The sequence below is a fragment of the Gavia stellata genome, chromosome 26 (assembly GCF_030936135.1).
Source record: "Gavia stellata isolate bGavSte3 chromosome 26, bGavSte3.hap2, whole genome shotgun sequence".
NCBI lineage: Eukaryota > Metazoa > Chordata > Aves > Gaviiformes > Gaviidae > Gavia > Gavia stellata.
The window spans coordinates 4526294-4539599 of NC_082619.1; the positions used below are offsets into that span (position 1 = coordinate 4526294).

Here is a 13306-nt window from a genome sequence, read left to right on the forward strand (position 1 = left end):
ATCCCTCTCCTTCTCTCCCTTCTCTGGGAGCAGTCAATAGGGACAAAAAAAACTAGTTGTGAAAGAAGGCTAAAAGTCCAAGTTTGCTCACACTGTTGCTCCATGGGGTGGGCTATCTGAGTAGGAAGGTGGGACAAGGGGAAAGCCTGTCCAATTGGCTTCTACAGCAGGCTATTATCCCTTCTTACCCTTTTTCATTTGGTTGATTTGTAGCAGAAGCATATTTGGTAATACAAACCCTGTCTCTTGGGATTAAGAGTGCAGTTACGCTTGCAACAGCTGCCTGCGTATGTCTTACCCGCTACAGAAAAAGAACATGCTGCTCCTCCTACTTTCTCCTGATTTTATCTAGTATTGTTGCTTCCCTCCCTCTCTCTGTTTCTCTTTCTGACCTCCTCACAGCTCCACGCCGCTCCACTCCATACTTGCTTCGTCTCTTGAGAAGACCACAGCTGAGTTTCCTAGCACAGCCCCAGGAGACTTTTTTCCTGAACCAACATTAGGCAGAGGACAGAAGGCAAAAGGGGGGGGTCGGCAGGAAGCCGAAAGTAAGCCAAGCAGTTGCTGGCAATGCTTCAGCAACCCTTGTCTCAGTGCTAAACCTACTGCTTTGAGAGAGACCAGGCAGGGGAGGGACCTGGTTTTGTAGAGAGGAGAAGGAGAAAAGAAACTTGAAACTGGCTTCCCTTGTGGCATGTCTGTGTCCTGAACATCCCCTCCCCACCCTGCTGTTTCTTAAATGAAAGCACATGAAGAACATGAGGTTTCCTGGTTGAGAAGGGAAGGCAGTACTGGACGGGGTGAGGGAGGAGGAAGGCAAGTTGTGGCTTTCTGGTGTGGTTTACATCAAGATCAGAACTAGTGTGCCTGTGGGTGGGAGCAGAAAGAGAAAGGGCATCTGATGCCAGCTGCCAATATGACAGAAACCCTGCAGCTCCCAGCACTGCAAATCCCAGAGCAGCAGGTGGTGGAGGGTGGCTGTGCCTGGTCCAGTTCGTCCACCCCAACTCTGCGCAGGAAGCGCTTCAAGATGAGGCGGATGAAGAATGTGCAGGAGCAGAGCCTGGAGGCCAGCGGGTATCAGGATTCTCCTTCCTCCAGCAAGGAATACCTGCAGCTCCCATCCATTGAAATCACCCCCTCCAGTGATGAGGACACTCCGTGGTCCAACTGTTCTACACCCAGTGCCTCCCCGCGGCGCAAGCGCTTCCTCCTTCGGAAGTGGCTGCGTGTGAGAGAGAAGAAGGAATACAGTGAGAGCAGGTATGTTTTTGGCCGCTTTCCCTTCCCTGCTTCCAAGAGGAGCCTGTCCACAATAGGTAGGTAGGGTCTCCTGTTCCCCTAGAAATCTTCGTGTGCTTCTCCCTGGGACTTCGTCCTCACCTGTTGGCTGGAATGGGTAATGTAGCTGGTCGGACTTGCTGATGCCAGACCAAATGGCCTAATCCTTATTTGCAAACAGTAGGCATGTTAGAAACAGCAGTACTAGGATATGTCGTAGTTCATGGTCCTTTGCATACCTTCTACAGGTAATACAGAGCCAATGAAAAGAACTTGCTTTTGGGTGAGGGAGACTGTCCTGAAAGAGTGGGTGATAAGACTTAACTTCATTAAGGTGTCCTGAAGAGACCCTTGAGAGAAAGAGGAGGTGACCTCTGCTGGGATTACCAGGGCGGGGAGCGATGATGCCAAAACTTTGTCAGTGTTTTTTGGCGATGATCATTCTTACTGCTGAGACCTTCTCTGAAATCCTTTGTTCAGTTGCTGACATTGGGAGAATCTGAGGACAAGAGAGAGAGAAACAAAGTAGCCTTGGGGCTAGTAGGTGGGTCTGCGCGTCAAGATGTTTGGGTTCAGTTCTTGGCTGCTTTTCAGACTTGAAAGTCACTCAGTCCTTTGGCTCAAAAGGGGACAAATAATTCATAAAGACCTCCAAGAGCTTGTCAACACAGAAAAATTAAAGTCCAGGGAGTTATTGTGTGGCCATATGAAGAAAAAGCTATACCTTCTGTAACCCTCTGCAGGTGCAATCAGGGTCTACAACATGCAGTATAGTTTACTCTGCAGAGTGGAACAGTCTACCTTTCCTGAAGGCCCAAAATACGCAAGACACTTAAAAGGTTTCTCTGAGTAATTAGTGCATAGTAAATCCCTATACTAGTTTAGTGTGGGCCAATTTTTCTTTTGTTGCTTTGCAACTCCCATGCAGCCTATGTGTGGGTTTATGCTTGAAAGTATGTACTGTATTTCCATTAAAAAAAACCAATTTGTTTCTTATTGTTCCTGCACCCGACATACTAGGTTGACTCACTGACTGCTGTGTTGCTTGAATGTTTATAGGACAGAGTTTTTTCTTCTAATAATATCCACTCATTATGTAGTAATGCTTCTTGCATGAGATCCCTTTAGCAAGGTCAATCTGTCATTTTATTAAGTTTTGGGGAATTTTCATCAATAAATGCATGCCATCAAAGATTTGATAATACCTCTTTTTAAAAGTTACCATTGAAAAATGTATCTTGGTTGAGAAATATTACTGATTTTCACTTAGCTGCAGTGATATAAGTGGTGATTCAGTTATAGCATAGAAAACATGGGAAAGGATAATGCACAGGGCATATGCTAAAAGTGTTGGAATTACAAAGTTCAGGTCTGAAGTTAAACAGAGGATGGCTTTTCAGCTGAAGGATTGTGATTTGGACTTATTGATGGTGAATGTGTTTGAGATGGAGGCCAAGACATGTTGCTTTTGGTGTGAATGCATAAGAAAACTTAGTTTATTCATGTACACGTGATATCCCCATGGCTATGCTGACAGCCTTCTGCTTATTCATCATTAAGACACTTCTGCCTGAATCCTGGTTATGTTTTTGAAGCAGTGACTTGGAAAAAAGCTAAGGTGGCTGATGGATTAGGTGGCATTAGCATACCAAAGTCAGCATGGCACCTCCTTTCTTCACATGTATCAGGCTCCTAATATATCCCTTTTGCAGTGGGACACATGATGTTTTCAAATGGAACTTTTACTTTTCTAGTCCAGAGGGGGGGAAAAAACCACAAACAGTTTGCTGGTCATTTTGTGCTGAGCCTCTGGGCTTGCAGAATGCAAGGATCATCACTGGGCTTTCAAAACTCAGCAGGCATAGAAACTGATGCAGAGAAAGCAGAATCTGTGGGGAGTTAGTCACAAAGAGTGATGAACCCTAATGGATTTTGTGGCATTAATTTGAAAGAGACTAGCAGCTAGCACCGTGGGGTAAACCTTACCATGCCCCGAGGCTGTTGCATGTGAAACCCTGTTCTGAAATAGCAGGGCAGGAAGCTGGCTTTCTGTAAAGCAGATCCTGCCTGTCTGCCTTCCCCTACTTCAGACTTGGTCGTCCAGAGCACTGGCTCTTTCTTGCTCCTGTTTTATTATGATGTTGCTGTTTGTAACAGGTGCTAGTAATGTCTTTAACTGTACTATTCATTTGTTTAAGGACAACAGGGACCACTGCACTAGAGTAAAGGCTGAAGCATTTCATCCAGTGGTTTTCCCTCTGAGCCCTGTCTTAGGGTTGAGCTGCAGTGATGATGTTTGAACTGTCCAGCTGGTTAATTGTAACACTATCATAAGAGGGATTCCCAATGTGATTAGCACGCTAGGAGTGCAGGTACACTATTAAGTGCCAAGGTTCCCAAATTTCACCTGGTAAAGGAGGCAGCCGTCAGCATGCGGTTCCCACCAGAGAAATGAATGCGGTTTGCTGCCAGTCACTCACTCTTTCTAGTTAAATTATTGTTAACCAGCTTGACTTTTTTGGAGTCTGGTAATCTTTACCCCCATTATGTGGCCAGGTATATGCCTGTTTGTATGGCAGGGTTTTCCCAGGAAAGCTGGTAGCTGAGAGCAAGCTGTGCACCAGCTGACTTTATTCCAGTGATGCATGTGTTGCTCACATGCCCCTGAGCAAGAGCAATAGCTCTGTGACCATTAGCATACAGTAGGCATCCAAGTGAATAAACAAATGCTTTTAGGACTGGAAATGCTGTCTGTAATGCTCCAGGTCTGATGAAGGCTGGCTGCTTTTTTCATCCGGAAACTCCAGCCTACAAAATGTTCTGTATCACTAGTTAGTTTTTAACAGCCTGGATAATTTTAAGGTTTGTTTACCTGCTGGTTCTCTAAAAGCTGTTAGGTGGCTGATAGAGCAGAAGAGACTGTTTATTTCTTTTCGTTTAAACAGCAGAGATGGCATGTAAAAGCCTTGCTTGCCTACAACAGTTTTGTTCAAGGTGAAAGAGCAGGAAGAAGCCATTTCTCGGGGGTAGAAGTTTCCTTGTAACTTGCCCTTGTAGTTTGGATCATCATGCTTTTGTACAGGTTTGGTGCTCTGGGGGGCTATGCAGATGGTAAATAGGATAATTTTTATAAGGGATGCAGACAGCTTCTTACCTATACTCCTCATCCATCACTTGCTGCCCAGATAATGATAGAAGTTATTTACCTGCATACAGCTTTATAAAGTATGAACCCTGCACACAAGTGCACAAATTTTTTATTAAAGCATGATGATGTTTCTTTCCTCAGACTAGTAGATGCAATCTGTTAGTCTTTTGTTATGCATGTAATGAATATGCATTATTGATGTAGGCATGTGAGAGTGTATCTGCTTTAATTTACTATTTTTTTTCTTAAAGCCACCCTTGCTAGTAATCTCTGGAACTGTATGTGATTCCTGATGTGTAAGGCAAGAAATGCTGAGAGGGTGGATCACTTGGGCTTAAAGGACTGCTCTCCTTTAGGCCTAAGATCAGTATTGGAATGAGATCCTGGGCTTCCATCCTTCATTGGCAGAAGCTGAGAGTAAATAGGTGGGCCCTGCACTATCATGGCCTGACTTAGGCTCCTGTGTGAATGCTTGACAACACTATATATGTAACAGTTGAGGTATGGCAAATCTTTTGAACAGTTTCCGGGGAGGCATTCGTGCTGGGCGGAGATTGTACTAGTGCTAATCTGAATGTGCTCCCTTACTGTGGGAAGAAATAAGCCAGAATGCCAAGGTTGTTAAAAGGTTTGAATAATGTTTTACTTGTTGTTATTCCTTGCTGAATTTGCTCTTGCAGGAGGTCCTGGAAGCTGTTGTGTCCTGATGCCTGCAGTTCCTTTCCAGAGTTCCCTTTCCCTTGAGCTCTCCAAGATCACCTGGTTTGTCTTCCATTAACGCTTGTCCAAAAGATAAATCTGTTTCATCAATCGTAGCATCCAGACTAGTTAACGAAATGCAAAATGTTGGTGCTCCAAGGAATATAGAACTTGTGGATTTTGTTGGATCAGTGGGGGATAGATTGTGCTGTAGCTCTTGACATGTCTAAAGGTGAATGTTCTCAGTTTGGTCTTCTGCTGGAAACTTTGACACTTATTGAAGTCCTAAATGACAGGTTCAGCTAGAGGGAAAGATTCACCTATGTCCTAAAATGCCTCTAACATAAGATGTTAAAAATGAAGTATATTAGAAGCATTCCATCTCATCTTATCTTAGAAAAGGGTATGTGCTGGGGAGACAGAGGTTTCTTGAGCTGCCAGACACACAACCACAGAGGTTTTACAGACAAAATCTTCATAGCTTATCTGATAGTATGAAACAAATGATGCATTAGGAGAATCTTCAGCACTGTTCAGCAATATGCTCTGTGGCTGCTACTGTTCACATTCTGCGGTGGAAAGAGGTAAAATTTCTATTTTTTTCTTAAGAAAAAATTCACTTGTGAAGTCTTTTGCTCACCCTTGTGAGATACATCAGTTAACAGTAAACTGCTGATTTGTTGGAACTTGCGCTAAAAATATTATTTACAAATAAGTTTTTTAGATATTCTGAATTCTTATATGAAAATAAATGAATCTTTAAGTAGTTCATAATGCTTTTTCTTTCCTTAATTCAATTAAAATTCACTCTGTTTCTGGGAATAAATTAATGTTTCGTTCACCTTTTTCTTCCTTCCACACCTAGAAAAAATATTGTAGCATTTTCTAGAGGAAAAAGCTCTCATCGAAGCCTGAGATAGTGACATGATTTTTCTCCCCTAAGTAACTGCTAAATGTGAAGAATAAAAAACCAAAAAGCTACAAGAGTAAAGGCTATAGAGCCTCTTACATTGTGGAAATACAATCCAAGACGACTACTGTCTTTAATATTACTGGCAGTATTTGCTAACCTCGGAAAAAGTACTTGATGAAGAGAAAACTGTTAAATGCCTGTGCTGCTTGTGATTAAAGAGAGGACTAGAAAGGCTTGGTGGATTAAGGTTTTGTTCATTTCATGCCATACAATTCCAAGAAGCTGCAAAATTAGTAACTCTAAGTTTTGTAGTTCTCAGTTTCTCTGGTTTTTACAAACTTCCATGTTTCAGTTTTAGGTCAGAGGAGAGGAAGTGGGCTTCTCCTTTGTCAGAAATACAGCGAGCTGCTGCAGGATATGGTAGATGTGTGTGTACTGGGATTGCCACTGCATTTTTGCTTTTTCAACTTTTGATAAATTTCTTGTGGAAATCTTGTGTGATGAACTGGCAGCTCCACAGGGATTTTGTAATGGAAGAGGCAAATGGGTTGTGTTTTTTCATGTTCTGCTTGTAGCTGGAGTTGGTTAATTGAGGTTTTCAGGAGGACAAATGTCAGACGTGGTGTGTTTTGAACTGGACAGAGGTGTTGGCAGAAGTGATTTTGTTACATGTTTTAATACTGTCCCAAGTTTTTAGACTATGTTTCTCCTTGTTAATCTTTTAAACTATATTAAAAACTTTGCTTCAACTTTTTGCAGATATCTATGTGAGTGACATGAATATCCTATGGATTGAATTTGGGACTTGAATACATAGCTGGGTATTTAGCTGGTGTCCATGCTCTTTTGCATCTTCAAAGCAAAAATGAGGAAAGGTTTTTTTACATAGACCTGTAGTAAGCAGCCCATCTTCTCTGCTTTTGATAGCTTTGGGAAGTCCATAAGCACAAACTTCCATTTATGTGGTATCTTTTCTAAGCTGAAATATGAGAGTGCATGAGTGATGGCTTAGTAGCAACTTGGCTATTCATGTAATCTTTTTCTTTTTTGAATCTGCAAGTTCAAATGATGCCTAATCTGTGTTTCCAGTGAATTGAATTTTTTTAAATTGCACACGTATCTCGTATGAAGAGTACTGATGTATTGTTTGCTGCGACTGCAGGTTTTTGTCATGTGTTTGTGATGTGTGCCAAGTGCCTGTGAATCCCACCAGCTCTTCTATTTTTTTGGCTGAATCTTACTGCCCTTGTGCAGTAGTTTGTGGTTTTCTTTTTAAATATTTGTCTTTCAGTATTTGTGTGGTTTAGGATGACCTGTCACACAAGAGTATCAAAATTGACTAATTTACAAACAGCCTGAAACTTGAATGCTGTTGATCTTATCTAGTCAGCAAATATTTACCATTGGTAAATATTGGTATTTAGCAATGGTATTTAACAATTAACCATCACTTTCATTACCACAGTTGTTTTCCACTGGATTGTGTTTTGAAATTCAAGATGTCTGTTGTTCATTGTTGAATATGATGTTGATGAAGGGGCTTGCCTTGACAGCTGTGAAGGTTGATGCAATTTGGGAAATGAATGTGGTGAGAGGAGAACACTTTACCCATCCTGCCCCTTGTAACCTTTCCAGGAAGGAGAGAAGATGACTCTACTACAGATTCAGACTCTGGCTCTCCAACTCTGTCTGTGACTGCAAAGGACACAATTAGTAGTAATTATGATGATAGTCTGAGATATGCAACTGTTTGCTAGGGCTGAGGCAGCTGTCCCTTATCTATTTTGATCATTACTAATGGGTTTAGACTGTAAACATTGCTTTACATCCCTTCATCTATGAAACTGAGTTATTAAAAACATATGAAAGTTTGGAGTAGGAAGTGCCCCTTGGGTTCTCGGGAATGCTAGCAATATGTATTGCCAGGTAGCACATGCTATAAGCTTAGCTTAAAGGTACTTGAAATTTCACTTTTCCAGCTCTGCCTTCCATTTGTTGCACTGATTCACTGCATGAGCTTGGGTACAAATTCTCCTCTCGCCTCTGCATATCCCCATTTTAACTTCAGTGAAACGTGTGCAGAAACAGGGTGCTTGCCACCTATTTCTTTGAAGAAACTCCTTCAGAGTCATCCTTAGAATGGAGCAGGGTTGTGTAAACAGAAGAGGTGCTGTGATCTTCAGAAGTGTTTGGTACCTGCCTCACATAAGGCTTTGTATCAGTTCAGCAATTACAGTTCACTGAACATGGATCTTTACTGTTTTTTAATAAAGCCTGATGTTAGCTTGCTGCCTTCAGTGAGAAGGATGTTTCCCATGACAACTTTACCCTTGTATGCCGAGGGTGGGAACTTGCAGCACATATGGGAAAGCTGTATCACCAAAGGTGCTTCGGCTTTTAATTCACAGACTGAAAGCTTTAGGTCTATCAAAGGACAGCCCTTCGTGACGAGGGAGACTGTTACCCCTTGGAACTTAGGTCAGTAATTCCTGATTAATGTCCCTTATTCTCCTTTCTCCTTCCCCTGCACCTGACAGTTCCTTGACATTTGTAATGGCACAGTCATTTATGTATCTATGCAACCATAGTAACACAGTGCTTTTGATGAAAGGAATTTAATTTGCCAAGGACAATGAATTGCTGTTAGGCAGCTGGGACAGGGAGGTCTATTTCTGCTGTTTCATGAGAAATATGAGGGGGACTACATTCTGGGAAGGATGAGCAGAGCAGTGGAGTGAAATTGAAAGATAAAGTTGTTGTTTTATCTTTGACAAGCTCCTAAAGCCCCCTGTGGGAAAACACTCAGAGGGGACTTTCCTTCTGACACATCTGAGGCTTGAGGTTCAACCTAGTTTTATTATCCTGTGTTTATATTGCCAGGGAAAGATGGGCGAGAATACTTATCAGAAGAGTTTTCAAATGAAGACTGTTTGCACATAATGGAATTAGTTGTCTTAAATACTCCATTTTATTATGAATATTTTAGACTTAATTAAAAGAGTTTTCACGTAAAATAAATATGGGTTTTGACAATATAAAAATACCATTTAAAAGGCATAATTTCTTTGCCAGCTTGGAAGTAACCATAACTCACACCAGATACTGGTACTGCTATACTGTTTCTGGTGGTAGTTCTTCAGACATCCTAATTATTTTGTGATATATTTTAAGGCAGGTAGATTCAAGTCTTTGTGCTTGCCGCTGTGAGGATGAAAAAAACCCTTTAGTTGTTCAAACAGCCAAAAAGGTTTGCAAACTTTAACAGAAACCTTGATGCAAGTTCATTGTTCTATTGATTATAACCTGCATATCTTCTAGTTTCCAAGTCTATGTTGATGAAAATATTCATGTATTGTAAGATTTCATAAATAGTAGCTTTCAGTTCCAAAAACTGTTGCCACAGTTGCTGAAAGCAATTGAAGAATACGTGTACCTGATTGTCAATTGTCCATTAGTCTCCTTTTTGAAATGCTTAATACTGAACCCAAAGCCTATGAATACAGCAAAATGAATACAAAATATTCATCTGGGTTCAGAGCTGAAAATTTCACAAATAGCTGTGGATAACAATAGCCTTCTGAAGGCTGCAGATTTTTATGAATCGTTCTCCAAACTAATGAACTGATTCTATTTTCTGGGATACAGCCATTTCTTTCCCATTTCTTTGCTTGCCCCATTCATCCATCACTGAAAGAATTTCCTCTGAATAAATATCTGCCAAACACACCTCCAGAAATAAAGTATGGTCGGCTTATTGCCCCCATCTGGAGGGTATAGAAGTCCCAGAAGGCTCCTAGTGTGTGAACATTGAACTGGGTGTCTGAACTTTGTGAAATCTGGACAAATATCCTCTTCTACTAGAAGACCTGCTTTGCTTTAAAAGCCTATTCATGCATAAAATGATATGAGATCTTGGCTCTGCCTCATCATTCAGACACTGAAATCTCAGAATAAAATGAGACTTCTGTAAAAAAAAAAAAAAAAAGCAGGAGGGTAAGAATAGTACAAATCCAGTTTATAGCTTATAACTTCCCAAGACCAAGAGAAATCTTTAAATATTTAAGACAGGAAAGCAAGTTTTGCACTTTTTTAGTACCTGCAGTCTGTTCAAGTTCACTTCTGGCAAGATTTGGAAAAGATGATTCTTTTTGTGTAACTCATGAATGTTCATCTATATGTGTGTGTTCATGGGTCACGAAGTCAAAAATTATTTAAGACTCGTAACAAATTACAGATGGTAGAAAAAAGCTAATAGAACAACCATTCTTAGGAATGCATTTCTTCTGTAGAACAGTGGTGGTTGGGTCTTCTGATGTGGTGGAAAGATAAACTAGCAACTGAGCTGATATTGTTAAGAAAAGAAAGAAAACATAGAATACAAATTTGATTTTGAAGAAGTTTGAGGGTGTGTTTTCCTTCATACATCTATCAAGATTCACTGTTGCTTGAACAATACAGAGCTTCTTCCACTGCAAAACTGACTCTTATTTATTTTTCGTCAGTATACAGAAGTCTTGCAAATAGTGCAAAATTGATTTTTTTTTTTTTAATCTTTTGATTAAAACCAAGTGGTGTGTGTGGTCAGAAAACCTGTTTTTCAGTCAGGAGAAAAACGTGTTTTTTGTACTTGGGCTACCTGGGTAAATTGTTTTGGGAGCAGCGAGATGGAGGAGCTGTGGAAGTAGACTCTTCAAAAGATTTAATCGTTAAAAGGCATGGTTAATCTGTATTTAAAACTCCTCCATCAGTTTCTAAAGTAGTAAGTCATGTTATGAGTCTGAATATTTGAGAATTGAGGAAAACCCACAGGATATAAGCTTTAAAGTAATGTTTAGTGTCTTTGAAATTATAATGAAGTGGCACACTGGGCCTGTGTACGCAAAGATTTAAGCCCTTGTCCAAATTCAAATTTATCATTGCTGCGCTTTGGAACGAGATAAGCTTGGTTTGCTGGTTTCCTGAGACTTTTAACCAGCTTTTGTCCTTCTCTGTAGATAGAAAACTCACATGACTGTATCTAAAAGCTTCCCCCATATTACTTTTCAGTATAGATCATACCTTTCTCATCTTTTTATCTTCAGTATAGTAATAGTAACTTGTTATACCATCTCAAAGGAACATGGTCATCTTAAAAGCATGTCAACTTAAAATGGACTGAAAAGCATAATAAAACAATACGTGCTGCATTTCAACTGCTCTGTACGTTTTAGGGAATTTAACAGCTGTGCTGTCTAATAATTGGGAATGTTGAAATGATTTTGTGTGGAAAAACTCAAACTTTTGCAAAGCTTCCATGCAAAACACTGTTGTAGTGAAATGTAGCTCATGTTGAATACTATCGAATAGACAAGTGGGCAAAAACTAATTTCTCTCTCCTGGTCTGAGTTTGTTTAATTGCATGTAATACTGAGTTCACTAGTTACAAGGGGTAAGGTGGTGTATGGCAATGTGTTGCAATATCTGTATTCCATTAAATTTTAAACCTTGATTGGGAGGACTTTCTGAATGAGAAATTTAATCATGGGTGGGTGAGCACAAAAAGGTCTAAGGTTCATCTTGTATAGCTGTCCAAAAGTAAACTTTCACATGGGATTATCAGTATTGCAGGTGCTATTGTTGGGCTGTGATATATTGGGAATTCTGTTTTGGTAAGCTTTGTTATAACTGCTTGATCTGAATTGAAATGGCAAAGTTTTGTGGGAGGGTTTTTTATGAAGAAACAAGTAGTTATAGAAATAGTCCCTGCCATGCTTTCTCATATCAAAAGGGTGATAATTCCTTTGAAACAGGAGGGAAAGTGTGGTTCCTTTTGCACTCTTTCCAAAACAGTTCACTGGGCCATAATTAAGCTCAGAAGTATCAGAAAGATGTTTCTTTGCCTTTTGGGATATATTGTTCTTACTCAGCTGTTGATTTATACCTTGAAGCCAATATAGAATTCTTTATTCTCTGATTATCCTTTTTATGGTGAGACACTTAAGAAAAGAATGACTAAGTATGTGGGTGTGGAAGCAGAAAATTAAATCTGTCCCCTTGCTGAGAGGCTTTTGCAAAAATGTTTACCTCTCTTGGCTCTAATGTTAAAACTGTATACTGTGCAATGGGGAAACAAGCAAAGTATTCTCTGTGGGATTGTGTGTATGTGTCCACACAAGATGCATGCCTATGACTTCCATGCAATGTACATACTTTAAATCTGTAGCTGAAAGTCATAAATAATGCATGAATTTTGTGGTTTTCTATGTCCAACCTCAAAGGCTGAGGATTTTATAAATACTGGTCATGAATTACTTTGTTCTGAAAGCTTCAGCCTGCTCTCTTTACTAGCTTAATAGTTAGGAACAGTTTTCTGCCTCATGTTCTGACCAGGCAGCAAAAATAGTGGACGGTGCTAGGTGTGTGTGGTGTGTCTCAAATGTTAAGTGTTTGGTCCCCAAGACAGCTGTTGTGTTTTTCAGAAAGGTCATGTTTGGTAAGATGGAGTCCTTGAAGACTTCAGACAAGAAGCTGGTCAAAATCAAGGTGGTTGATGAAAATAGTAAATGAAAATAAGACTCCTTAGCTTTTTTTGCCAGAGGAAACTGAAAACCTCTTTGGCAAAACCACTAATCTCATAGGGGATGAGATTCCCTCCCCTTCTTTTTATTAGAATAAAAAAGCAAAATGGTCCTGTTAAAGGATTGTGATATGCTCACCTTAAATATTATGAACAATCTTCCAAGAAAACAAACTAATTGGAAGGATACTTTGTGGGGAGGAAGACAGGAATTTCAGGGGTTCAGACTCCTTAAAAAGTGAACATGGGGTCTTGTTAGAGCCATTTATTTATACAGATGTGCTGAAGAAATGCTGTTTAGTACTGAAGTATGTAGTTTTCATCTGTCATAGGGTACTTGCTGGTTCTAGTTCTTCCCCTGCCTGCTTGGCGGTATTTTGTCATTCCTTGGAAGTATGAAGACAGGATTATAGATAAACTTCTAAACCTTCTCAAGTATTTTCTCTGTTAATGTTCTGTGGTGGTAAAAGTAATCCTTTTTTTTTTTTGCATGGGACTTAATTTATTCAAGTCAGTACACTTGTCATGGTTTGAGGTATCCTTTCTGTAGTTGAGTTGTAAAGCATAAGTAGGTGTAGGTAAGAATAGCTCTAATTTCTTTATGCAAGCACAGAGTACATTTGAAGAAAAAAAAATTCTGTTAATATTTTTTTTTCTGAGAAATTGATTTAAAGAGGGAGAGAGAGTATTGCTGAAATGGAAAGAGAAG

General features: G+C 40.0%; 1 protein-coding gene across 4 annotated transcripts in view; it reads left to right on the plus strand.

The window, feature by feature from the left end:
- Positions 1–901: 901 nt before the first annotated feature.
- The window catches only part of GRAMD1B (GRAM domain containing 1B), a 98054-nt gene continuing 85649 nt past the window's right edge, over positions 902–13306 (plus strand). For all 4 annotated transcript variants that reach the window (XM_059829586.1, XM_059829583.1, XM_059829584.1 and 1 more), the window contains exon 1: positions 902–1263. In XM_059829586.1, the coding sequence (XP_059685569.1) occupies positions 902–1263 (362 nt within the window). The remainder of the gene's footprint in view (positions 1264–13306) is intronic.